This window comes from Elgaria multicarinata, chromosome 1 (assembly GCF_023053635.1).
Source record: "Elgaria multicarinata webbii isolate HBS135686 ecotype San Diego chromosome 1, rElgMul1.1.pri, whole genome shotgun sequence".
NCBI lineage: Eukaryota > Metazoa > Chordata > Lepidosauria > Squamata > Anguidae > Elgaria > Elgaria multicarinata.
Genome location: NC_086171.1, coordinates 117714721 through 117738501, shown reverse-complemented (window position 1 = coordinate 117738501; position 23781 = coordinate 117714721). Strand labels below are relative to the sequence as shown.

General features: G+C 39.4%; 1 protein-coding gene across 2 annotated transcripts in view; it reads right to left on the bottom strand.

Moving 5' to 3' along the window:
• VAV3 (vav guanine nucleotide exchange factor 3) overlaps positions 1–23781 on the bottom strand; it is a 194753-nt gene that overhangs the window by 22645 nt on the left and 148327 nt on the right. For both annotated transcript variants that reach the window (XM_063135512.1, XM_063135520.1), the window contains 6 exons: positions 15618–15754; positions 12347–12412; positions 9595–9629; positions 8003–8119; positions 6932–7019; positions 249–378 (listed from right to left, as the gene is read on the bottom strand). In XM_063135512.1, the coding sequence (XP_062991582.1) occupies positions 249–378; positions 6932–7019; positions 8003–8119; positions 9595–9629; positions 12347–12412; positions 15618–15754 (573 nt within the window). The remainder of the gene's footprint in view (positions 1–248; positions 379–6931; positions 7020–8002; positions 8120–9594; positions 9630–12346; positions 12413–15617; positions 15755–23781) is intronic.

The window sequence follows — 23781 nt, the reverse complement described above, 5'->3', positions numbered from 1 at the left end:
ATCAATCGCTCACTTACATTTTTAATAGATATTTGAACGGCAATTTGATTTAAGGACAGGCAGTCAGGAAGTCTAACTAGACCTGTTCATAAACCTGTCAGCAGATCTTGACTCTGCTTAGCTTCAGAAAAATCTAGCTAAATGCATTAACATATTAATTGGTTATATGTCAGAAATGTAAAATGAAGATGTTTTTAACCTATTGCTGTTCCTTTGTTATTGAAATGACAGCAAATGGTAATACTCACAGTTGCTACTTGCTCTGTTACTCCTTTGGTCCAGCGAATTTTCCCATTCCTTGTAGGGGTACTGGAGAGTTGTATCCAAACTTCTGAAGCCTTCTTTGAGAGAGTGACGCTTGTAATGCTCCACAAGTTCCTTCAAGAACATAGAAAAGAGAGATTAGAATTTCAGTGTGTGCTATCATCCTCCAGTGTTTGGGCACACAAAATTTAATGCAGCTTTATGAAAACTGGTACACTAATTTCTTTGCACATGGGGATGGACTACTAAAACATGGGGATGGACTACTAAAACATGGGGATGGACTACTAAAACATGGGGATGGACTACTAAAACATGGGGATGGACTACTCAAACAAGGGGATGGACTACTCAAACATGGGGATGGACTACTAAAACATGGGGATGGACTACTAAAACATGGGGATGGACTACTAAAACAACAATGGCACTTCTTTTGCTTGTTACTGATGACGTTTGTAAGATAGAAGGCATCTCCCTTCACAAGAGACAGGCAGATCAGCCTCATAAATGGTGTAGGTTGAATACACACATGGGCAATATTGCATGTTCATACATTCAGAAATTAATGCATTTTATATCCCACCTTTCACCCAAAACTGCTCAAGGCAGCTTACAATAAGAAATGATATCTAAAAACATTTACACATCTGAGACTAGCCTAGTTCTCACAAACAGCAGATGATAAAACATTCTGTTTACAGGGGAACAGTTTTCACATGTAAAAATTAATCATGCAGATAAAAAAAAATCTATCATGCCATGGGAAAGAATTATTGCTCCTGACATCTACATTTTTATTCACAGGGAAGTATTCACCATCTTCACAGGGACATTAATCCCAATACAGGTTTATTACCTCATCTGCTATTTGGGAGAATTATGCCTTTGGGCCTTACATATATATACTTGCCCCAGTGTTGTTATCACTGCCTGTATAATTACTCCTTTCTGGTTTCAGGCTAATGTGAAGTATTTTGCTCACATGGTTTGAGTCTGGGTAGGTAAATTTTAGAAATGCATATTTTTTATAAGAAATAGGTATTTAAATTGTTATTTAAACGCACATTTTCTTGTGGATCTTTTTTTAAACCACAGATTAATTCAGAAATGGGATGGAACACATGTTTATGAGGGAAACACATGTGAAAGTGAAAAGGACTGGCAATAGAATGATACATCTATTACCAGTCGTTCTCTGCTATTCCAGTCTAAATCCCTCTCCTATTCCAGTTGTTTTTTTTGGGAAGACAGCTGAATTTTAAGGAAGAATACAATAATATGCATGCACAGGGCACAACCAGTACATTACAAGCTGTGCTAGAACTCTCAGAAAAGGGACAAAGTTTTTTTGAGCATTCAAGCCACGCACCAAGAGAGCTCATAGGTTCTGAACCAATTCCAAATTGAGCTGACAGAAACTACTAATCACCTTTGAGCCTCTCATATGCTAGTATCTGAAGTTAGTATCTTCTTTAAGGTGACAACTATATGCATTCATATTACAAATGATTTAAGCAAAATAAATAAATAAAATAAACCACAGCTTTGAATATACCCTTGAATCTCTAATCTCCAAACAATGATCACAATCCAGTTAAAGACAAACACTTAAATCCCATTGATTACCAGTGAGGGAGATTCAAGCACATGCTGAACACGCTTGTTGGAATCAATGAGACTTAAAATGTTTAGCTTTGGTTTAATCATGGCTCCAGTTTTGAATCACTGGTCCTCCATTGCGTGTGAATACATGATCTATAGGGATTCTACCTTTTACTTTGGTTTTCCCCTCAAACACTGAAGTTGTCACAACACCATTCATGTTTTACTTTATCTCTACAGTGTGCAACAGGATATTTCCTACAGACTGCAATCATCTAGAGAAGTACAAAAGTAAATAGTGCAAAAGCTCACCCTGGTGCAATTTTTTACTAGACAAGGTGATAACAGTATCAGATACTATTATTTATCCATTCCTGATTCAGAAATCAGGGGGCAAATTTCTGTGACAAATGCAGCTCTAGTTCCCCTTGTCAAAGGATTATCTGCCTCTTTTAGAACTGCAATTTAAGTATTTGCTTTTCAAATGCTTCTAGAAGAGCAGATCAGAAATCTGTGAACCAGTCACCATCTCTTCTGTCCAGTCTGTCCAGTTTGTTCGTTTCAAAGTACACATGATAGTTTCAAAGCACAAAGACATCAGATAATAGCATGACCCTTGCAAACAACAGTGGCTGGCTCTCTAAGTGGATGATAAGAAATTCTGCGTTGATAAGAAGAAATTGTTTGTATTTCTTGTTATACTATGACATTAAAAGCAAGTCAAGGCAGCTTCTCCTGTTATCTTTGTAAGACATACCATGCACTTTCAAGAGCCGCACCTATGTCAGAAGATGCATTCAAAATCAAATGTGATGATGAAACTAAAATGCACCTGGCTGGTGATGCAATCAGGGCTTCAATGTGAAAGAAATAACTGCAGTCTGAATGTGTTCCCTCCAAGACAGATGTGTTCATTATAATTTATTACCATTCCATCATCATGCAAGAGCAGAAACAGTTGTGACTCTTAAAAGTATATCTTTGTGTTCACAAGCAACAGGAGCAATAGCTCTCGAATACAGATCCTAAATTCTTCTTTGAGGGCTGGTGTCATGGATTTGTTAGAGTGTTGGACTAAGATCAGGAAATCTAGGCTTAAATCCCCACTCAGCCATGAAGCTAATTAGGTGACTCTGGGCAGGATATAAGCTGCCCTGAATTTCTTGGAAGGAAGGGCAGGACAAAAACATGCAATAAATAAAAATTTTAAGGCATTTTCAGATGGTATTTGTCTTGAGTTCTGGGAATGCTATCATTTTCTAGCTCTAAACATGGTAGTCCATGTGTCAGCATTTTCCAAGCTTCTGGAGCCAAGACACTGTTACTGCTTTTTCTGATTTAGTTGGAAGCACACTTCACTCTTATACTCCAAACACTTTTGATTATGAAAAACTAAGAGATACAAGAACTCAAATGAGCCCACTTCTGCCCACGGAGGCTTATTTTGTATTCAGAATTCATGCTAAAAACAGATTTTTGACATGCAAAATCCTTCTCTGCCTCATGTTATCAAGTAATTTCACTTGAGTCAGAGAGGAGAAACTGAACACTCGCCAAACAGGAGGGGTAGTCACCATGACGCCCTTGGCAACTACTTTTATGGATTGATAAAGGATGCTTGATTTGAGTTAAGCTTCTTCAGCTGAGTTACAGAAGAAATAACATATTCCACTTATCACAACATTAAAGATATCAAAACCAGAATCGGATCAAGAAGTTCCTTCATCACAACTTTCATAATCATTAAATATGGAATTACTTTATCCTGGGATGTTTATTTCAACTCCTCGGGAAGTATCCAATGGAGCATTTATGCTCCCACATAATCCACCCCACCGATTTCCTTTCACAAGAGGTAGGTCCTGCCAATTCTGCTGCACAAGCTGGACCCCATCGCTTACACAACAGAAATTTAGCACTTTCTAGAGGAAGCCCTGAAACAAGCAGAAATTCTTGTTATGGATCAGGACAGGTCAACGGAACTCCCTTATGTGAGCTCCACTGACCTGCCCCTTTCTGGAAATGAGTGTTTCCATTCATTCGCCAGAAGCACTATATCACCATTGCGCAAGTGGCAGGGGCTGCTTGCACATCAGAATTGGCAGGGCAGAAGGGAATCGGCAGGGGCAGAAGTGCCCCGTTGAATACTGCCCCCCATTTCTTTACATATTAGAGAATAGTTTTGGAGGTAAACAACTCCTGGTACTATTATGGTTCCACCTAGAACATGTGATCATGTAAATGGCAACAGGGTTAGTACCAATGCCATAGAGATACAGGGATCTGGCAAGCGTGCAAGATACAGATTTTACAAAACTCCTGAAATCCCTTCTACAAGCATTCAGACTATAGTATCTGTTTCTCCGTATCCTGATTATATAAACAAATCCAAAAGGAGCCCCCACACAGGTTAAACGTTAAGAAATAGGTACAAAGATCAAAGCAAAAGCAAATCATTTAATTATTTCAAACCTAATTATTATTTATAATAATAATTATTATAATTATTATAATACTAATTATTTCAGTATGGGCTGCATTTTGCTTCCCATACTGAAAGCATAAGGCATTTTATTTTCTGTAAACTGCTAATTCATCAGAGAACTGCACCAACTGCTGCTATGAGCTCACAAATGAAAGCTCAGAGAGGAGGGAAAGGGGGCATGCCAGGGGACGGGGAAGGGAGGGGACGGCTTACACTGTATCCTCAGCCCTCCCCAGCCTAAACTGCAGTGCAGGAATACCAGCTATACAAGGCTTATGAGTATCAAGGGCAGATCCAATAGAATTGTGCCATAAAGCAAGCAAATTCAGAAACAGAGCAGGAAAGTGTAATTTGTTGACCCCCCACCCTTTGTTCCCATCATCAAACAGCAAAAGATAGAAGCCCTATTCCACATTCCTCGTCACGCATTCCCCATTGCACGAGGGGAGGATGCGTTCATCTGTCATATTCCTGACAGATGGCTCTGCAGCCCTCTGTGGGTTGGGGGTTAACATCTGGAGTGATGGAAGATCAGAGTTCTAAATCATGTGGGGACCCTACATGGGTACAGCAGCCTCCCTTCCAAAGAGGTTCAGTCCCAATATGTAGACATTTGAAGGGCTGGGCCAACAGGAACACAACAGATGGAGAAGGGCCCAAAAAGCACATTCCTACTCTCCCTCCTCACACGATGGGGAAATACATAAGGGGGAATGCCCAAACATGGGTATATCTGAGAAGGTGACAGCTACTTCTTACTGCAATTGCTCATCAACTATTCTACTACTGGCTTTTATTGTTGTTTGGTCCCATCATAAACTGTGGTATTTATTGTGTTGTGTTTTACTATTTTTGTAAGTTGCTTTGAACTATATGAGGAAGGGTAGGGGTGTATATTATTATTATTATTATTATTATTATTATTATTATTATTATTATTATTATTTCCACACTGGGGGGAGGAAGTAAACCACCTGTATTTTATTTCCAAACTTGGGTAGCCAAAAACGTTAATTTGGCAGGATTGGACAAGTCAGCAAAAGATCTCTGCGGATTTATTTATTTATTTATTAAATTTATATGCCGCCCCATAGCCGAAGCTCTCTGGGCGGTTTACAAAAGTTAAAAACAGTGAACATTAAAAAGTATACAAAATTTAAAATTTAGCAGTGTCCCCTCAAATGCCTACCCTGAAATGAACAACCCTGCAGGTACATTACCTCCCAAGTACAAACCAAGACCCAGCCATGTATCCAGCCAACCTCTTCACCTGAAACATATCATGGGGGCTTCACTTGCAACCCCTACAGCAGATTCAGAGACTGGCTGAGGGCACTCACTGACTGCTGCCCTATAACTGATCAGTGTATGGGGAGCCCAGAAAAGACAAAAACAAAAACAAAACCTAAGGCAAATCCCCCATCATGCGGATTTAATGTAAGCTTTTTTAATTGCACATTACACTGTATATTAGATAAGGAACATTCAGCATCCATGCTGAATTCTGAAGTATCTGTGTTCCGAATGCATTTAAACTATAGCCTAAGCTGCAACAACAGTGATAGGAAAACAGAGAATCACAAAGGGGGCAAGAGAACATGGAGAGCCAAAAATGCTTCACTGGGCAGATTACGGAACACAGTAATTCTCATCATCTAATTGTAGGATGGATGACCTGGAGATACATGACTAAGTGTTTGCTTGTATTTTCACTGGTATAACTTTGTGTTTTGTTACACCAATGAAAATACAAGGACAAAGTCAATGTGTGTGCTCATTTTCAATACCAAAAACTACGGAAAGTTGGTACTGAGACAATTCCAAGAAAAACAAACAGCATAAAGAAAGATCATATAATTTATTCCTAACGTGTTTTGAGGGTGACTCTTTTTCAAGGGATATAAGCTATATAAATAAACCGAGGCAGCTGGAATCTGTTTATCTCTAACACATTCTCAGGCATGCTGCTTGATGACCTCATATGTGTTGTAATAAAGGACACAATCTTTTTGAATACAGCTGCCCTTAGGTAGTTTTTCTGTTTGATATTTGGCAACTTAACAGCTGTTTCATCCCGCTTCTTCCCCAGTTGAGAAACTGATTCCCCATCTTAATCACCTCATCAATCCCTATGATTGTGAACACAAACAGTGGTTAACGTGTCTTAAAAGCTAACAAATTCATTGAAGCCAACTTGAGTATGAGCATTTGTCATGTTTAATAGTGGTAAGAAATACAGACCAATCTAGCAATGATATTTCTCCTAAAGATCCATAGAATCATAGAATCATAGAATAGTAGAGTTGGAAGGGGCCTACAAGGCCATCGAGCCCAACCCCCTGCTCAATGCAGGAATCCATCCTAAAGCATCCCTGACAGATGGTTGTCCAGCTGCCTCTTGAATGCCTCTAGTGTGGGAGAGCCCACAACCTCCCTAGGTAACTGGTTCCATTGTCAAACCAGTAAATCAGTCTTCAATAAGAAGAACTTAGAAGTTTGGTAAGATGAAGTTAGATAAGTGTTTTTGTGGGGGAGAGGGTTTCTTGGGGGAAGGGAAAAATTAAAACTTATGCTTACCAGTAAACTTCTAAATTTCCTGTTTTCTGCAATGTGAAAAAAGCATTCTCTTGTGAAAATCCTGATGTGCTTCACTTCATTATTGTACCTATGGGCAATGAATAACTTATGAATATAAATGTGTTTTTAATCAGCAAAGATCAATAATTACTTAAGGGCATGCCCCACCACTACACAAATAAATTTGTAAGACAAAATGTATATCCATGCCAATACACCGTTGACACCTAATTAACAAAACACATTTATTAGGGCCTGGATAAAGACACACTCTCAATTCAGATTTTAGAAAGGGCCTTCTAGCACAAACTAATTATGGGATCCCATAATACTGCTTGCATTCAAGTTGGCAGAACAGACCAGCACCTTTATTTTTTAAAAAATAAATTATATTCTTTAGACACTTTAAGCTTGTTCCCACTCATATTCAATTCAATTCAAGGGCAATATTCTGTTTGACTCCACTTAGTAGTCAAATCAATTCTAAACAATTTTCTAGTTAAGATGCAAATGGGACCACTAAATCACCCGATGCTAACTAGCATAAAGTCATTTGTGCCCAAAGCCATAGGTCAATTAGTGCACCTTCCCCATTGAACAGATTACTAACAGAATAGGAAGGAGGAGGTCTGAGGTCTTGTGAATTAAGAAAAGGATGCAGAGGGTACTGCTGAAGATGTACAACCCTGGGTTGGGATCTCCTCTCTACACGGAAGCAGGGTGGCTGGATAAAAGAGCTATTCTGCCTCCACAGCAGCCCTTTACACACAGCAGGGCTGATTCATGAGCAAAAAAAGTATATTTCTATCGACTACCACTGCTGAATTAGGAACACTTTAGTCAAGAAAGGTTACAAGCGGTACAAACAGGCCAAAACTACTTTTCAAACCATCAGGATTTTCATAAACATTTCATTTCATTTCAATAGAGGGAATAAATTGTACCCAACTGTAAGTGAAAGTGACAGTCAGATTTTTTTCATATTGGTTACATACATTCACCTATCAACTGCAACAATAATGAAAAGAAGAAATGTACTCGCAGGGGGGCGGGGAATAATATTTCACTTACTTAATGCTAATGGCATATTCTCCCGACTCTTTAGTCCTATACCGCACTAAGTAAGTGCTATTTACCCGGTTGATAAGTTCAGTCTCTGCTTGCAACCTTTCCATCGTTCCTGCATACCTGCAACAAAGTGTGAATCATATTAACCATGCTTGCCTTCCTAATGGACATGAGCTAAAGAGGCTTTGCAGTGGCGCTTCAAGTGAACTGTAACCCATGCCTTTGCCCACAAGCTGTTTCGCAAGTTTCACAAAGGGTTTGTGCTACAACATGATGGGGAGAGGGAGGAGTTGCTGTACTAAAAAGAAAAGTAATCAGGGAGGTGTGCAGAACCATCTATCCCTCCTTTTCCTCTCTCATCCACCAATGGAAACTATAAGGTGCAGTCCTGGCTGTCCACCTGGATAGCTAAAAGTAAATTTTTACTCAGAAATATGGGCTTGATCCAGATGCCCTTCTTGTTGCTGCAACTCATTCTAGCAGACACAAAATCAAAGTGCATCTCCAAGAGCTATTTGCAAAAAAGGATATGGAGGCTGTCTATCTAGATTTTCTAATGCCTACCCTTTTTTAAAATGGCACCACAGGATAGAGAAACACTTTTCTGATGTAAATCCACCTCTTTGTAGGGCATTCACCGCCTTGCATTGCTAGACAATGAAATCAAACTTTTTGGAAGGCAGGTTTAAGAAAATACCCAGAGATCAGCGCCTTATGCATCTGTAGCAGCCAATGAGTAGAGGATGCCACACATTATATGCTACTGCAAACTGTAGGAAACACCTAGGGAAAAATATTTAGAGAAGCTCTCAAGGGATTCCTACCCTCAGTGATATGGACAAGGTCAAATATCTACTGTCCAGTACAGACAGATTTGTAATGTTTAACACAGCCAATTTTGCTGTGAAGGCTGCTCAGCTTAGACAAACTCATGTGGCCTGCCTTGAGATGTAAGGTTTTAGTTGTATGCGCATGTATGTTTTAATATTTTAACATGTAAGGTTTTAGTTGTATGTGCATGTATGTTTTAACATTTTATAACATTTTATCTATTCTTTTTTATATGACACGCTTTTATAATCTGTGTATAACTTTTATCTATGTAATTGGCTAAAACCTGTATTTGGTTGCCTTCAATAAATTGATTGATTGATAAGGTGCAGCCCATTCTGTGGTACACAAAGCAGCGGAACGGCTGGGGGTTCATGGGCTTGGGTGTGGGAGCAAACAGTGGTCCGGTAGGAGGGCAGGGGAGGGGATACCAGCACGCAAGCATTCGTGGCATGAGTTTCTTTGGATCTTTAGCCATCCCTTCTTCATTGTATCATTTCACAGGGACACAATCCCTGTGTGTGTATAAACTTGCAAACAAACTCTCAAAATCATAAAGCAAGGTACACCTATCAAAAATGCTGTAAGGCAGTGTATATGTTCAATTATTTTTGCCTACATTTCAACGAAATGCCTTCTGCAGAAGATCAGAAAGGTTAAACCGCAACAAATTAGATTGCTATTAATACCAGTTTTTCTCTCGGGCTATTTATTTAATCTCCCAGTACCAACAAACATGTCACACACTGTTTATAGTTACTCACCATGATTGGGAAGAGTAGTCTACTGGTTTAGGAACCTAAGATTTGAGAGAAAACAAATTACAATTAAATGCATAATATTCTAATCCACCATATAAACAGTGTTGGTGTACTGTTTTGAAATGAGCCCGTAGATATACATAAAATGGATGAAATGTAATCAGTCCACCTATTTCTTTAAATGAACAACCAAAACAGATATATCATATCATTGAGGCAATGGTACATATATACACTGCACATTCACAAGGCACTGAGGTGAGGCCAATTGTGGCTTCTTGTAACTGTTTCACAGGTCCAGGATGTCTCACAGAATAGTTCCTAAACTATAACATGTGAAATCAACTTCAACCCAGGAGCAACGCCACTTTCATAGAAATGCCAGGAGAATTATTGATACAAAATTCATTTGATAATTAACAAAAACAAGAACAAAAACTGAATGAAAGAAGTAAACACACGCTATTATTCATACAATATGGAAAATGTTCTCCTGCCCCATTTTTCAAATTTACAGAAAAATCCTTATCAGTATTATCCAAGAACACACCATACTATAGATATTTCAGACCTCAGCTATTTCTCATTCAATATTTATTCTTCATGCTTTTTGATGTATGTATTTTATGCTGTTTCTGGGCATTTTTATATGGACTGGTTTTAAAGGCTTATCGAATAATAATAGTAAATATTATGTTCCCTTGAAGATTTGATAGATGTTTCAGCGTCTCCAGCTGTTATCGTTTGTCATAACAGAATGTTTGTACTTTGCCCTTCCAGGTGAACAGTGGTAAAGCATCAATCTAGGATTGTTCCTCTAATACACTGAGAACGGATGTTTATTCATACTGCAAATTCAGGCAAGTTTCACAACAACAGAATGTAATTTCAGAGGAAGTACAAAAACCACAATGGGGAGAAGAATTGGCTAGAAACTGACTGTGCATAAATTTAAGCTGGAAATCAGAAGATTTTGGACCACATGCTAATTGCGTGATCACATTTAATAAATCTGGATTTTTTTTAAAAAAAGCTGCAAGGATACCAATCAGAATAGGGACCAGCAGGCACATGGAGGGGGATTAACTGTTTCACTTGCACCACAATCCCAGTGAAAATCAACCCACCCATCCCAGAAGGTAGATGGAAGGAAGATGCTATCTTGAATGAGCCTTACAGGCCTCATTCATTAACACAGGCCTACCTCTAGATTTGGGGGGGGGGGGAGTTTCCTCAATGCACGGTTACTGCAATGGTGTTACTGCAGCTGCAAGACTTACACTCCCCCTTACTTGTGAATGGGCTTACCTGGTGGCAGCAATGCTTCCATGGGCTAGCCCATTACATCATCACCACCACCAGGTAAGCCTAGTGAGTGCACAAGCAGGTGGGGGTAGCTGCCATTTTTCTCCTTACTCATGTGTAGGCTTACCCAATAATGGCAGCAATGTCGCGGGCTGGAAAGCCAGCAGCTGCTCAGCTCCTGGCCCATTACAGCATGGCTACTGGATAAACCCACAAGCAAGCACAAGGGGAGGTTGGCAGCTGCAGTAACAGCACTAGTAGGGGCCCAAGTGGTGGTGGATGGCAGCTGATGCAACAGCCCCAATGGGCCTTGGTAGGGCATGTGGGGGCACCCAGTATATCAAGCTGATGCTCGGCTTGATTTAAAATAATGTGATTTGGCCATGAGAAGTGAAAAATGGAATGCTTTCACAACAATGGTTGTAGAAGAACAGAATCTCACCAGACTCAGCTAAGAATTGGATATATTTATGATTCATATCTTGTGAAGGGTTTGTTTGCCTCCCCACATATAAACATAATCCTCCCCCATCCCATTTTTCCATGGGAAGACTTGGTGATTGCTTACCCATGAGAGCTGACCAATTGGCCTTTAGGGAATTGAAAAGGAATTTCTGCCTGAGGATCTAGATATCCTTGCGTTTGGAATCTTTGAACACATTCTTCATAGAATGCAGCTTGGCTCTCCAGCTTGAGCCATTCGAAGCTATTTGCTTTGTAAGCACCTTTCTGTAGTGAACTTGCTGTCTGACTCTAGTGTGCTGATGTCTACATTGCAAGGGCAAGAGAGAAATGGTGGATTGGCAATTTTGCCTTACAGCACTGGGTTGGAGCCATTCCCAATCCAGCCATCTCATTCTACAAACCTGGTATACAATGAGCTATTATTATCCACACCTCTGCTAGGAAAGAAGGGGAAGGAATCAAGGAAAGCCAAAGCACGTAGACATATGATAAAATAGGCTGGGAGCTTTGGTTTGACAGCTTTCCTGATTTTTAGATGCATTTCTGAAGTCATTACTATGGTTTAATCTCTCTCTATAACCCAAGATGACGGGAATATATTAGAACCAGAGCATTCTTGCCTCACTGTTAAGAAAACAGCCGCTTTATTGCACAACATATTTGTTGTAGGCTTTGAGTGCACTTCATTTGAAAACTAGTTAGACAATTTAACTTATTAAATTCTAATAAGTTAAACCCGTCTCTTGTGCAGGTTCCCTTCAGACTACCAATTTTAAGTCCAATAACCAAGAACATAACAATGTTAGATTTTTAAACAACATTAAGTGTAGCATGCAAACACAAAGAAACACAAACATAATATAAATCCCAATAGGCAGGATTAATAATAATAATAAAAAACCTTGGCATGAACCAGGCAAGCACACTGCAGATATTTTTGTGAAAACAATTACACTGACAAACACAATTACACAGTTCTACTTACACATGGGCAAGGTTTCACTGCATCACTTGGAAAGAAACCAAGCTCCCGGGTCTCTAGATTTCTACCCTACAAAGAGACAAAAAAGATCATGGTAGGAAGCAAAAAATACATACTGACAAATGCCATCTTTGTTGTGGGTACAGCCCTTTGTATATCAGAGCAATCTAAACTTGCACATCATAATTTGTAGCCCAATAAACTGTTCATATGTTTAACCCCTACATAGATTATTATTTATTGACTTACAATATTTATATACCACTCCATATCTAAAATAGATTCCAGAGCAGTGCACATAGGAATAAAACAGTAAAAATAAAGAAGATTAAAAGCAGCAAATTAAAATTATTCAATATAAAACCAGTGGACGGTCAATTGAGAAAGGCTTCCTGGAATAGAGTTGTTTTCAGGAAGTGCCAGAAGCAGCCTAGTGTTGGCATCTGATTGACCGCCAGAGGCAGGGAGCTCCAAACAGAAGGGGGCACTACACATCTCCTGGTGGACTCCAGTTGGGCCAAAGGTTCATGTAGAACCACCAGGTCATCTCCAATGACCTCAGTTGGTAAGGCAGAAGGCATTCTCTCAGGTATTCTGGTCCCAAGTTGTTTAGGGATTTGTACTCTAGTGCCAAAACCTTAAACCTGGCCCGGTAGCCAATAGACAGCTAGTGCAATTCCCCCAGTAAAGGAGTTATATGCTGAAAAGAGGCAGCTCCTGACAACACCTGAGCTGCTGCATTCTGCACTAGCTACAGCTTCTGGAGCAGGCTTAAGGGCAGCCCCACATAGAGTACATTGAAGTAATCCAGTCATGAAGTTACTAATACTTGTACTTCTGTGTCCAAGCTATCCCTGTCCAGAAGAGGCCGTAGGTGGTGAGCCAGCTGAAGCTGGTAAAAGGCACTCGAGTGGTCTGACGTATAATAAGAGAACTCTGTAGATTATGTTTTTCTTAGTGATGGGATATACTTCATATTTGTCATTCTCCTTGGATGTATTTTAGATTAGTCCCCAGAATAGAAATGGATGAATCAGTTTGTGTTTGGACCATTTCTCACGTGTCCACTCATTTTACTTCCATCCTATATCTGCATTAATCTATTTTTTTAAAAAAAACCTGCAGAAAAATGCATTTAAGTATGTTTATAACGACACATTTTAAAATGTATTTTCTCTGAAAATATGCATTTTAAAGCAGATGTCTATTGAGCTGAGGATTTTGTCAGAACATTCAGAATTGCAAAAGCCAGTGAATAACTAAGTTCCAATCAGGCCCAAGACATTTTGCTGACTGAAGCAAAGACAAGATGGCATCCCTGCCTCTATTCCACATACAGTAGCTGACTGGACTTCCAGCTCAATTTTACTTCAATAATGTTGATAGGATAGCACCTGAGGACAGCAGGCAAATTTAGAACACACAGACAGAATGAAGAACAAAACCTTGGTGCATTAAATGGAATTTTCAGACACTTCTCCAGAGTACAGTTGCAATATTAGACCTTTGGAGAACACTCTGTCATGTGTGGTGCGTTTGTACAGAACAAAGTGGTGTATTCTTAAACCTGGGGGGAAACTCCCAGGGATGCCAGGACATACAACATAAAGTGTGATGCAATGCTGACTTTGCAGGTTCTCTTTGCAATTGCACAATATCTTTTAGGTATATATCATTTTTTAGCTGACTTTCAGGGAAGAAGCCCTCCCAAGGAGGCTTACAACCATATATAAAACAGTATAAACATTAAAAGCAATAAAAGCATAGGCAATAAAATATCAGTTAAAAACAATAAAAGCTAACAGTAAAAACTAACAATAAAAACATGGTAGTACCAATATATATTGCTGCATACTCCGGAAAAGTACATGTATTCTTTGTACTGGTCTCTTCTACTGGATCCACACTTAGGCCTTTGCTAGACCTAAGGATTATCCCAGGCAAAAGGAGGGGTCGTCCCTGCCTGCTTCCGGGATCCCCTGTGTGTAATTTGGCCTTAGTCATATTTAGAGTAGACCCATTGAAATCAATGGGATTTAAGTTTGGACCCAACTCCTTGGTTTTGTTGGTGCAGATGAAGACTGCTGTCCTAAACAAATTTATCAGGAAGCAAGTCCCACTGAAATCAGGTAGGATTTTACCCTTGAACTAAATATGTATAGAACTGGCTATTACATTTGTCTGATCAAATTGCAACAACATTTTTTTTAAAAAAAAAATCAGTTCATCTTGAAATTTACGCGGCACAGATTGAAAAGGACACTAAGTCAGCATCTAATTCAATGTTCCAGACAACCCCAAAAGAACAAGAAGGGGAAAAAAGTCTAGAAATGGTGACTGTTATTACTAACAGGTTATGTCCTCGTAAAAGCTTGTGAAAGTAATATGTCTCAAAAATTCCAACACATATCAATGGTATTCTTTCTTCAGGAGAAAGAGTAACGTATGCTCTTCTCAAAAGGCATGCAAGATATTTCCAATGGACCATGTCTCCTTAGTCAGGACTGCCTCCAACCTAGAATTGAGAACATGGCCTGGAGAAACAAGAAATACCAGAACAATTTTGCAGGGAGTGTGCTCAGTAAACAGACATGAAACATGGGACCACATTCTTGGCTGTAAATTCTGGAAACAGCTTCACATCAAACTGGAAAGCAGGGCTGGTGATCTGGGTAAGATGCAGAAAGACACTATTATGCCAGGATATTGCCTGGCTGCCAGGGGGTGCTAGGGGAAAAAATGGTAATAGTTGAGGTGGCAACAGTGGGGGACCTTTCCACAATGATGAATGGAACAGAGATCTTGAGGATTAGCAGGTGCTGTACACTAAGCTGAATGGAAGGCTTTTTTTAGTGGAATGGCAGACAGCGAAATTACTATGCCAGAGAATATACTGATAGAAGCTGATTCTCAAAATTCACTATAACTTCTTTTCAGGGTTATGCACTGTTCTAGAAGGCCTAACTAGGGTTCCTTCAACTTGATTTGGTTTGGAGCTGGGTTGTACCTTAAGTGACATTGCAGTAAAGACCTAATAGGAATTGAGACTTTCTGTACAAGGGCAATTTCTCAAGCCAGAAAATTGATTGGCCCAGAGGAGATGGCCTGACCTTTTGCTGAAATTAACGGCATCTTCAGTTAATTTAACCCTTCCTCAACGTGGTCCCCTGACGAAATGAGAGCGAGTTGCAGTCCAACCCACCTGGAAGGCACCAGTTTGGGAAAGGGTGCTTTACCTAATCAAACAGAACCATTTCTGTGCCAAGTAATTTACCTGCCAAAATAAACTGTGTGCATCCCCTTTGATGAGCTCAATAGTGTCCCCAATCTGGATGTGTAGTGGAGGACCTTCATGTGGAGCTGGCTGTGGTATCCCAGTATAGTTTCTAATTACTTGCATTTTTGGTAAGCCTGTGAAAACAGAGAGGAGGGAGTGAGGTTACAGAGGATAAAATCTTAAGGCAGTGCATTATCTCATATGAACCCTCCAAGAACCATCATCACAAAGATAGCATCTTTAACTCCAATCCTGTAGAATTGTCTCCCAAACGAAGGTGACTATATCGCTGGGCACCAGGTGTTCCTTTGAATTTTATGCTGGAACATGGGAAGCTGCCTTATACTGAATCAGACCAATGGTCCATCTGGCCCAGGGTTGTCGACATGGACTAGCACCTGCTCTCCAGGGTTCCCAGCACCAATCTTTCCAGCCCTACCAGGACATGGCAGCAATTGAACTAGAGACTTTCTGCATGCAAAGCAAGTGCTCTCCACAGAGCCAGGGCTCATACCTGTTGTTGAATACTGCTATGCTATATATAATTATTGGTGATTTCAGTAAGACATGTTAAATTATACTAAGGTTTTATTGTTTTTAACTTTGGTTTGCTACTTCCAAGGATCATTGAAAGGCATGACAAAAATGGAGAAATACAAACAAAAATCTCATTCCAAGGACAAAATTGTCACAGAACGCAAAAACCAAAATGAAGTCTCAGGTTTTAAAACTCAAGGGGGAACTATATGAATGCTTGAAATAACATGACTGTCTCCAACAAGTGGTTTAGGGTGGAGGAACGGTCGAACCTGTTTCAACAGCTTACTGTACTTGACATATGAACTAAATAATGAGAGGAGGAGAGTTTTTTGCCCTCAAGCCTCAGCTGTATTTATTGGAGGGGGGGGGGTCTTGGTTACTCAAGAAAAAATATTGTTCTTTAGGCTGCTGCTTACTTCATAAAAGCACAGCATGTACGGTTAAATGGAAAAGAATCAATTTTTTCATCAGCTCAGTCCTGTCCTCCTATTAATTCTCTCTTGAGGCAATAGTCGATTTCATTGCCATGGATGCTCATCCTTTTCTGAGAGTGTATACAGCTCTGGCCCTGTAAAAAATTTATATCTCAAGATTATCTTTCTAATTTTAGAGCAAAAATAGGAGTGATAGATGTGATGAAGTAACGCTTTAGACGCTGATATGGATAAATTCAGCAGGTTTGCATCAGTCTTACTCACGAAAAGGAAACCTGTCCAAGACAACAGGAATCACAAACCATTCCATGTTTCTGATAAAATCGTTTGAAAAAAATATCTCATTTTTCTTAAGTGTTATTGGATTTACAGAGTAATTCAACCTATCAACAGCACTCTACAAGCAAAATAACTCCAGTGCAGCACCAAGTAACTGGCCTCTCTGGTGAATAATGATATTAAAGGGGCATCTTTTACAAAACAAGGAGGTTCTCTCTCTCACTCTCTCTCACACACACACACACACACTCATTTTGATTTTTCTAAAGTTAAAGAACATCTTTAAAATAGGTAAGGTGTTTCCTTCAATAAAAAGTTATGGCAATTATTTCCTAGGAATTTACTTGGTTGATCAATCAAATCATGTCCAAGCCACATTTTAACCTTTCAAGAACGCTCCCTCAGACCACAGTTCAAAGTCAACAGCAGCCCAATGCAGGCATTCATAGAGAATGTGTGAACAGGGCTGTGGAGCAATCAATGCAAAGGTCTGAACTGGGATGCTACGCATGTTGCGGTGAACACATTTGTAATCGCACTTCAGACCTTTGCACGTTCAGCTGTCCCTATCCATGACAGGACATTGGGTGTGGGGTTTGTGCGTGCAGCCCTGCAGCCCTATTCATACATTCTCTAGTTAATCCACATGTAGCTTACAGAGAGAGATCATGCTGCAGGAGGTAATGTTTGACGTTGTTGTGATTGAAGTCCTCACTATTATTTCTGTGGCTATTTCTGCCTCACTGAGGACAACCATGGGTCTTCCCACACTAGAGGCATTCAAGAGGCAGCTGGACAACCATCTGTCAGGGATGCTTTAGGGATTCCTGCATTGAGCAGGGGGTTGGACTCGATGGCCTTGTAAGCCCCTTCCAACTCTACTATTCTATGATTCTATGACATTTAACTGCAAAAACAGATATGCAGTTTTATGGAGGGTAGGTTTTTCCACATTATTTGTTTGCATGCTAACTCAGGTCCTAGCATTATTGTGCTTTGTTCCCTGTCTAAAGACCTGCCATAAAGTTTTGAATTGTTTCCACTTTGAAAGTGAGCTGATGGTCTTTTACTACCCCCGCCCCGGCACACCATTGTGCAAGGTGTACACTGTGTCATTGCCCATCTTGTTCTCCATGAAAAGTTTCTAATGCACCATTTCTCCATTCTGGGCACTCGGCTAAAATGTGGAACAAGGCACAGGGGATTTTGCAAACCTGCAAGAAGTGTTTGGAAACTTTCAGGACATGTATTCATAGCTGCAAATATGTAATGGTGCAAAAAATGATGCTAAGTTTGATACTTTAAAAACACACACATTAAGACAGATGTGCAGTTTTTATAAAGCATGCACCCTTCAAAGAGTTAACGTACGTGTGTGTGTGTGTGTGTGTGTGTGTGTGTGTGTGTGTAGAGGTGCTAACAAATGGCAAGGAATTGCTAGAGTTCACCATGGTTTTCGTTAAAAAGCTACATCGTACTCCTGCACTTTGCCCCAATATGTTGTCTACATGGCAGGAACTTTTTTATATGGAGAAACACTGAATCACATGAGACCTCGCCTGTAATATAAAATATACAGTCCAGACATAGGTTTACTAAATCATTCTGTCAAGGCCATAATTTCAAGCCCAAGCAAAGACACATTCAAGTTTTGTTACTACTATTTGTTTAACAAGGGAAGGTCATGTCAGGTGATGCTGTATCTCAAATGTTGACTGGGTGCGTGTAGGACGTGCAGAGACTCATCTGGAAGTTACTGAGGAACATCTGACCATGGGTTCAAATGCAGAGCTGACAGCAAAAGTGGTAAAGTTCTTGAGTCACTCTTCACTCCAAAGACTTTCCTTGTGATATGATCACTGCTTAAAATATTGAACTGGAATCACTGCTGTAATATGAGCAAGCTGTGATGAGACAAGATGTGTTTATAAGACAAACTTCTGCGGTGACTGCTTGTTAGGGCAGAATATCCATCACATTACCAGAAGAATACTCGTAGTTGTTTTTCTTACCAGACATGGTCCTTTTAGAGGCGAGCCACTTTGTTTGACAATTGGCCAAAAAAATAAATGGCCAATTCCTAGAAATTTATCTGTGTATGTAAAAATAAGAACTTTGGGATGGTTTCCAGAATTTTTCAGTTAACACTGGATTATTATTATTATTTTTTATGCAAACGCCAACACCTGTGTTTTCACTTAGTGGGCAGGGTTCAGCTGAGTAGCCCACACACAAGGTTATTTAGCTTGCCCATAACATGGCATTTCAAGTCGCTCCTGCATTTGAAGCTCCAGAATGTATGCATGCGTACCGCTTCTTCAGTCTACTACAGTTGCCTGCATAAGCTATGCTGAGATTTAGGAAACAAAGGACCAGAAGAAAAAGGAGGCGATGATGCCAGCGAAACAGGAGTTGGTTTCACTCCTGCTTCCCTTCATGATTCCCTCATCCTGACTGGACGTTATCTGCCCACAAGTCAAACCCAGGTTATATGAATTTTTCAAATGAAAAATGGACCCTAGGCTGCTCTACAAACGGAGTCACTTTTTCAGATCCTGATCAGACTCGTGTGTACAAAATTCACTGGTAACGAACAAAAAATCGCCCCCTGTGTACAAGCCTCCCAAACACATATCCACAGCATTTCCTTCTTCCAATATATTCCCCCATGTGCTCTGAGGTGGATTTGTGCAACACCCTTTATTCACTGATGGGCATACAAAGGAAGCCAGATTTGGGGTGTTCTCTATGATGGCAACCTTTTTCTTCTACTTCTTTTTTTTTAAAAAGACAAATCTAACAGGTTCTCCTGTGACTTGTTAGAGGCAGATTAAAACCTTACTTTTCTGGAAACCTTTTATACTATTGGGCTTTTAAAACTGCTTTTACACTATTGGGCTTTTAAAATTATTTTAGCTATTGTAAGTTGTTGGCATTTTTTGTGCAATTTTGTAAGCCACTGCAATAGCCCTGTCTAAATAAATGCTACATAAGCATATTCAAAGCTACCCTGGACTGAAATGCCTTCCAATAACCTAATGAGCAAACAACTTTCATATAAAAATAATAACTGTAAGGTAACTACTTACTGTGGAATATTTAGTGTAAATTGTCCTATTTTATGTGGTGCAAAGATGTCTCAACTTAAAGCAGCGCACAGAAACGCAAACACAATGCTCCATGTACCACTATCAGTTTTAGTCCAGTTTTTCAAATTATATTGCCATTTTTGCCTATAGTTTTAAGGTGTATCATGACATGTTTCTCTTCCAAAGTCAATGAACATTCAACTGCTCCTCTAAATGTGTAAAGGCTCTCCACGTAAATGTAACATTTCTGACTCATGCACAGCATGTTCACCTGAGATTTCAGCATACCCAGACATTTGGAGATTGCCTGTATTGATTACGGATATAGAATCAGCATTTCTGGAGGTAACATACATAATTCATGATCTTTAAAGTTTCAAAACGAGGAAGATACATCAGCCTCATAATGTTAATGAGCAGCCAGCCCATGCTACATTTGCAGAGGCAGGGATCACATATAAACTGTGGTATGGGGATAATTTCCTAGCTTTGATAAGGATTTTTTAATTCAGCTACCCAGCTACATAAACAAACCATAACTACTCTATATTAACACACACTTATTGAAAATATACAGCAGTACAGTGCTTAGCTGAATTGAATCTATAATTTTTTTGGTGGGGGGGACATGTTATGCATGTGGATAATTGACCGGAATCCTAACTTTTGAGCACCAATTTAAAAGACATTGGAGCTGATACTGGATTATTTATTTCAACCACTAAACAGTAAGTCCACACAAAGTCCACATTAACACTGATGAGTTAATCAGTAGGCTTTGGGAGTAGAATTGGTAACAGTAAACTCACAGGCCTCTTTTTAGAACTCCCTTTTTCCAGTTAGCTACATTTCCCCTGCCCTTCAACTGCAGGCTACTTTTAGTTTGAGCAAGGGCTGAGGCCCAGAAATTTAAACGCCACTTATCAGCTTTTGAATATGTGACAAGAGTTTCAGAGCATTATGCAGACTGCCTTTTCCTCAATCCCAAAGAACCCCATCAGTCCACATGCATCTGAAGCTGGAGGGATGCCTGAGGAATTTGATATTGACAAATTCCTTTACGAACTGTTTAGATCTGCACCTCTCTGAACATAGCTAGGCAATAGATTTTGCAGTTCTCCAAATGTTGTAATACAGTCCATGGCAGTTTAGTGTGTGTGTGTGTGTGTGTGTGTGTGTGTGTGAGAGAGAGAGAGAGAGAGAGAGAGAGAGAGAGAGAGAGAGAGAGAGAGAGAGAGAGAGGAAAATTTGCATTTAAATGCTTATTAAAATAGATATTTCAATACTATTCTCTTCTGCTGCTCCCAGACTGTGGAATGGCCTGCCAGAGGAGACTCGTCAACTTAATAGTCTTTTAGCATTTAAGAAAGCTATAAAGACTGATCTATTCCAGCAGGCCTATCCAGTGGAATTTTAGGATGTTTTTAGGATGTTTTAATAATGTATACTATGTTTTTAATTCAGTTTTATGTATTTTATACTTATTGTTGTTCCCCGCCTCGATCCAAACGGAGAGGTGGGTAAGAAATAATAATAATAATAATAATAATAATAATAATAATAATAATAATAATAATAATAATAGAAGAAGAAGATATTTCAGTCCTATTTAAACAATTGCAGCTTAACATTCTGAAAGTGACATGGACCAGAAACAGACACATCCATCCATCTCTATTTCCAAGTGTGGCTTGAGCTTCCTCCCTTAAAAAGAAAGAAAGAAAGTCTGATAGGCACTCACTTGGGAATAAGCCCCACTGAACTCAGCACGACTGTTCATGAAAGAATAACAGTTCATGAAAAAGTACCTATGACACACCTGTGCTTTAAAGATAACCCTTTATCTACCTACATTGAAGACTGCTAATGTCATTAAGCATTATAAAAATGTAGGCAGTATGGAAGCGAGGAGCAAAGGTTTTGCTAACATCATAGATAATAGCTGTGAGTTCGTATCTATTCAACCTAAAGGTGTAGACGGTCAAAGGTTATACATGAGAGGCAAGGGAAAATTCAGTCTTTGGAGCCATTCTTCACCATAAATCTAATGTTAGTAACTAGATAGGGACCATTACCAAACTTCCAGCCACAAGAGAAAACTTTCCGTTGATTGGGATTCCTTTAGGATTAGGAATATCCACTGTTAACACAGGCACAGTCTATCACGTTTATATTACATATGTGTGTGCTGAAAAGATTAAGTAATTGTTTTAATCTATGAATATTCATCTAAAACTGGATTTGTAAATGCACCATTCTAATGTGATGGTCTTTAAGTGTCAATGTACCAACAATATGGTATGTCAAGGACAGGAACACACACAACCTTTTAGTTTCCTAAATTGTTTCTATATTTCTGAACACAGTGAAAGTCCCAGTGCCATTCCAATGCCAATAAAGAAAGTAACATACTATTCCTACCAACAGCAGAAGTAAATTACAGCAGAAGTAAATGTAACCTTTAACCTGCCTTTTTGGGAGAAAAAACACCAAAACCCTAGCATCTGTTGTTCTCAGAACCAAAGAAAAAACCCCTTTAAGCTCTGGGCATGTATGATTTTATAAAACAGAATAACAAAACAAAGGAAAAGAAAACAGTGCTCAAAAGTGAGTTTATGGGTATCCCCTGTGGTACATTCAAAGTTTGGAAACTTTGCACTGAAAGTGTCATTGAACGTTAACTTGAGCTGCAGGAGTCAGAAGGAAGAGTTAGGTAGTGATTATCTAATTTAATTTAGTGGTTTTGCAGCTTTCAGATAAATTGCATAGAAACTCCATCTCTGAGGGTAATGGCAAGATTCCAGTTCTCAAAACCTAAACACATTGGCCATTCCAAATGTGACATGATGAAAAATCCACAATATACACTCAATAGGGAGCTACAGCCAATGGTGGCTCATGAGTATACTTAAATGTTTCACATATTTCCAAGCAAGCACATGCCTCTTATATACACTGAAATCTTCTGCCTACTTCTCATAAACAGTATACAAAGTAGTTATTCATTGGTGAAAAATATTATTGGATGTTCCTCCAGCAAATGCAACACATTTTAGGATTAAGCAGCTAGCAATGTTTGGGTTTTCACGAAGCATAGGGCTAAATTGTATGGAACTGCACTGCTGTTGATGAGAAGCGTCACACTTTGTTTTTTCGTATCTATAAGAGAGATCAATCAGGAGCAGTAGTCCAGGACAACCTGTGTGTCCTAATTATAATCTGCATCTGTTTTATTAGAGATAGAAGGAAAACACCAAAAAAATATTTTTGTGCATGCTTTGAATCACACCTCTTATTCCATTAGCAATATTTACTAGATATGACTCCTGTTTCCATTGGTGGTGTTAATATAACTGTGAATTAGAGGAAGTTTTGGTTCCTTGTGTCTTATCAACTTGTCATCCGCACTTAATGGCTATAATAGCTTGAGGTTCCTAGAAGGCTTCCCTTAACAGACAATTTGCCCTCTGTTAAGGGAAGCCCTCTAGAAACTGTTGATTTCGGAGGAGCTCAGGCATTCAGGGAAATGGGCAGTGGTGTACTAGCAAGTATTGATCCAACACCATGACACAAGTGAATATTGTCAATACAAAATATTGAGCAGGCATGTCCTATTTTAAAATAGTTTACAGCCTAGCCAGCACCCCAATTACAAACACATTAGCTGGTAATATGTCCTACTGGTTTTAGTGGAACTTCCAAGTGGTTTAAAGCTTCATCCCACATACCTGCTACCCTTGGATTATCCCTGTAGCACTAAGCTTTTGCGGTTGTTGTTTTTGCTACCGGGCTACCGCGATCCTTTGCATACCAGGAAGT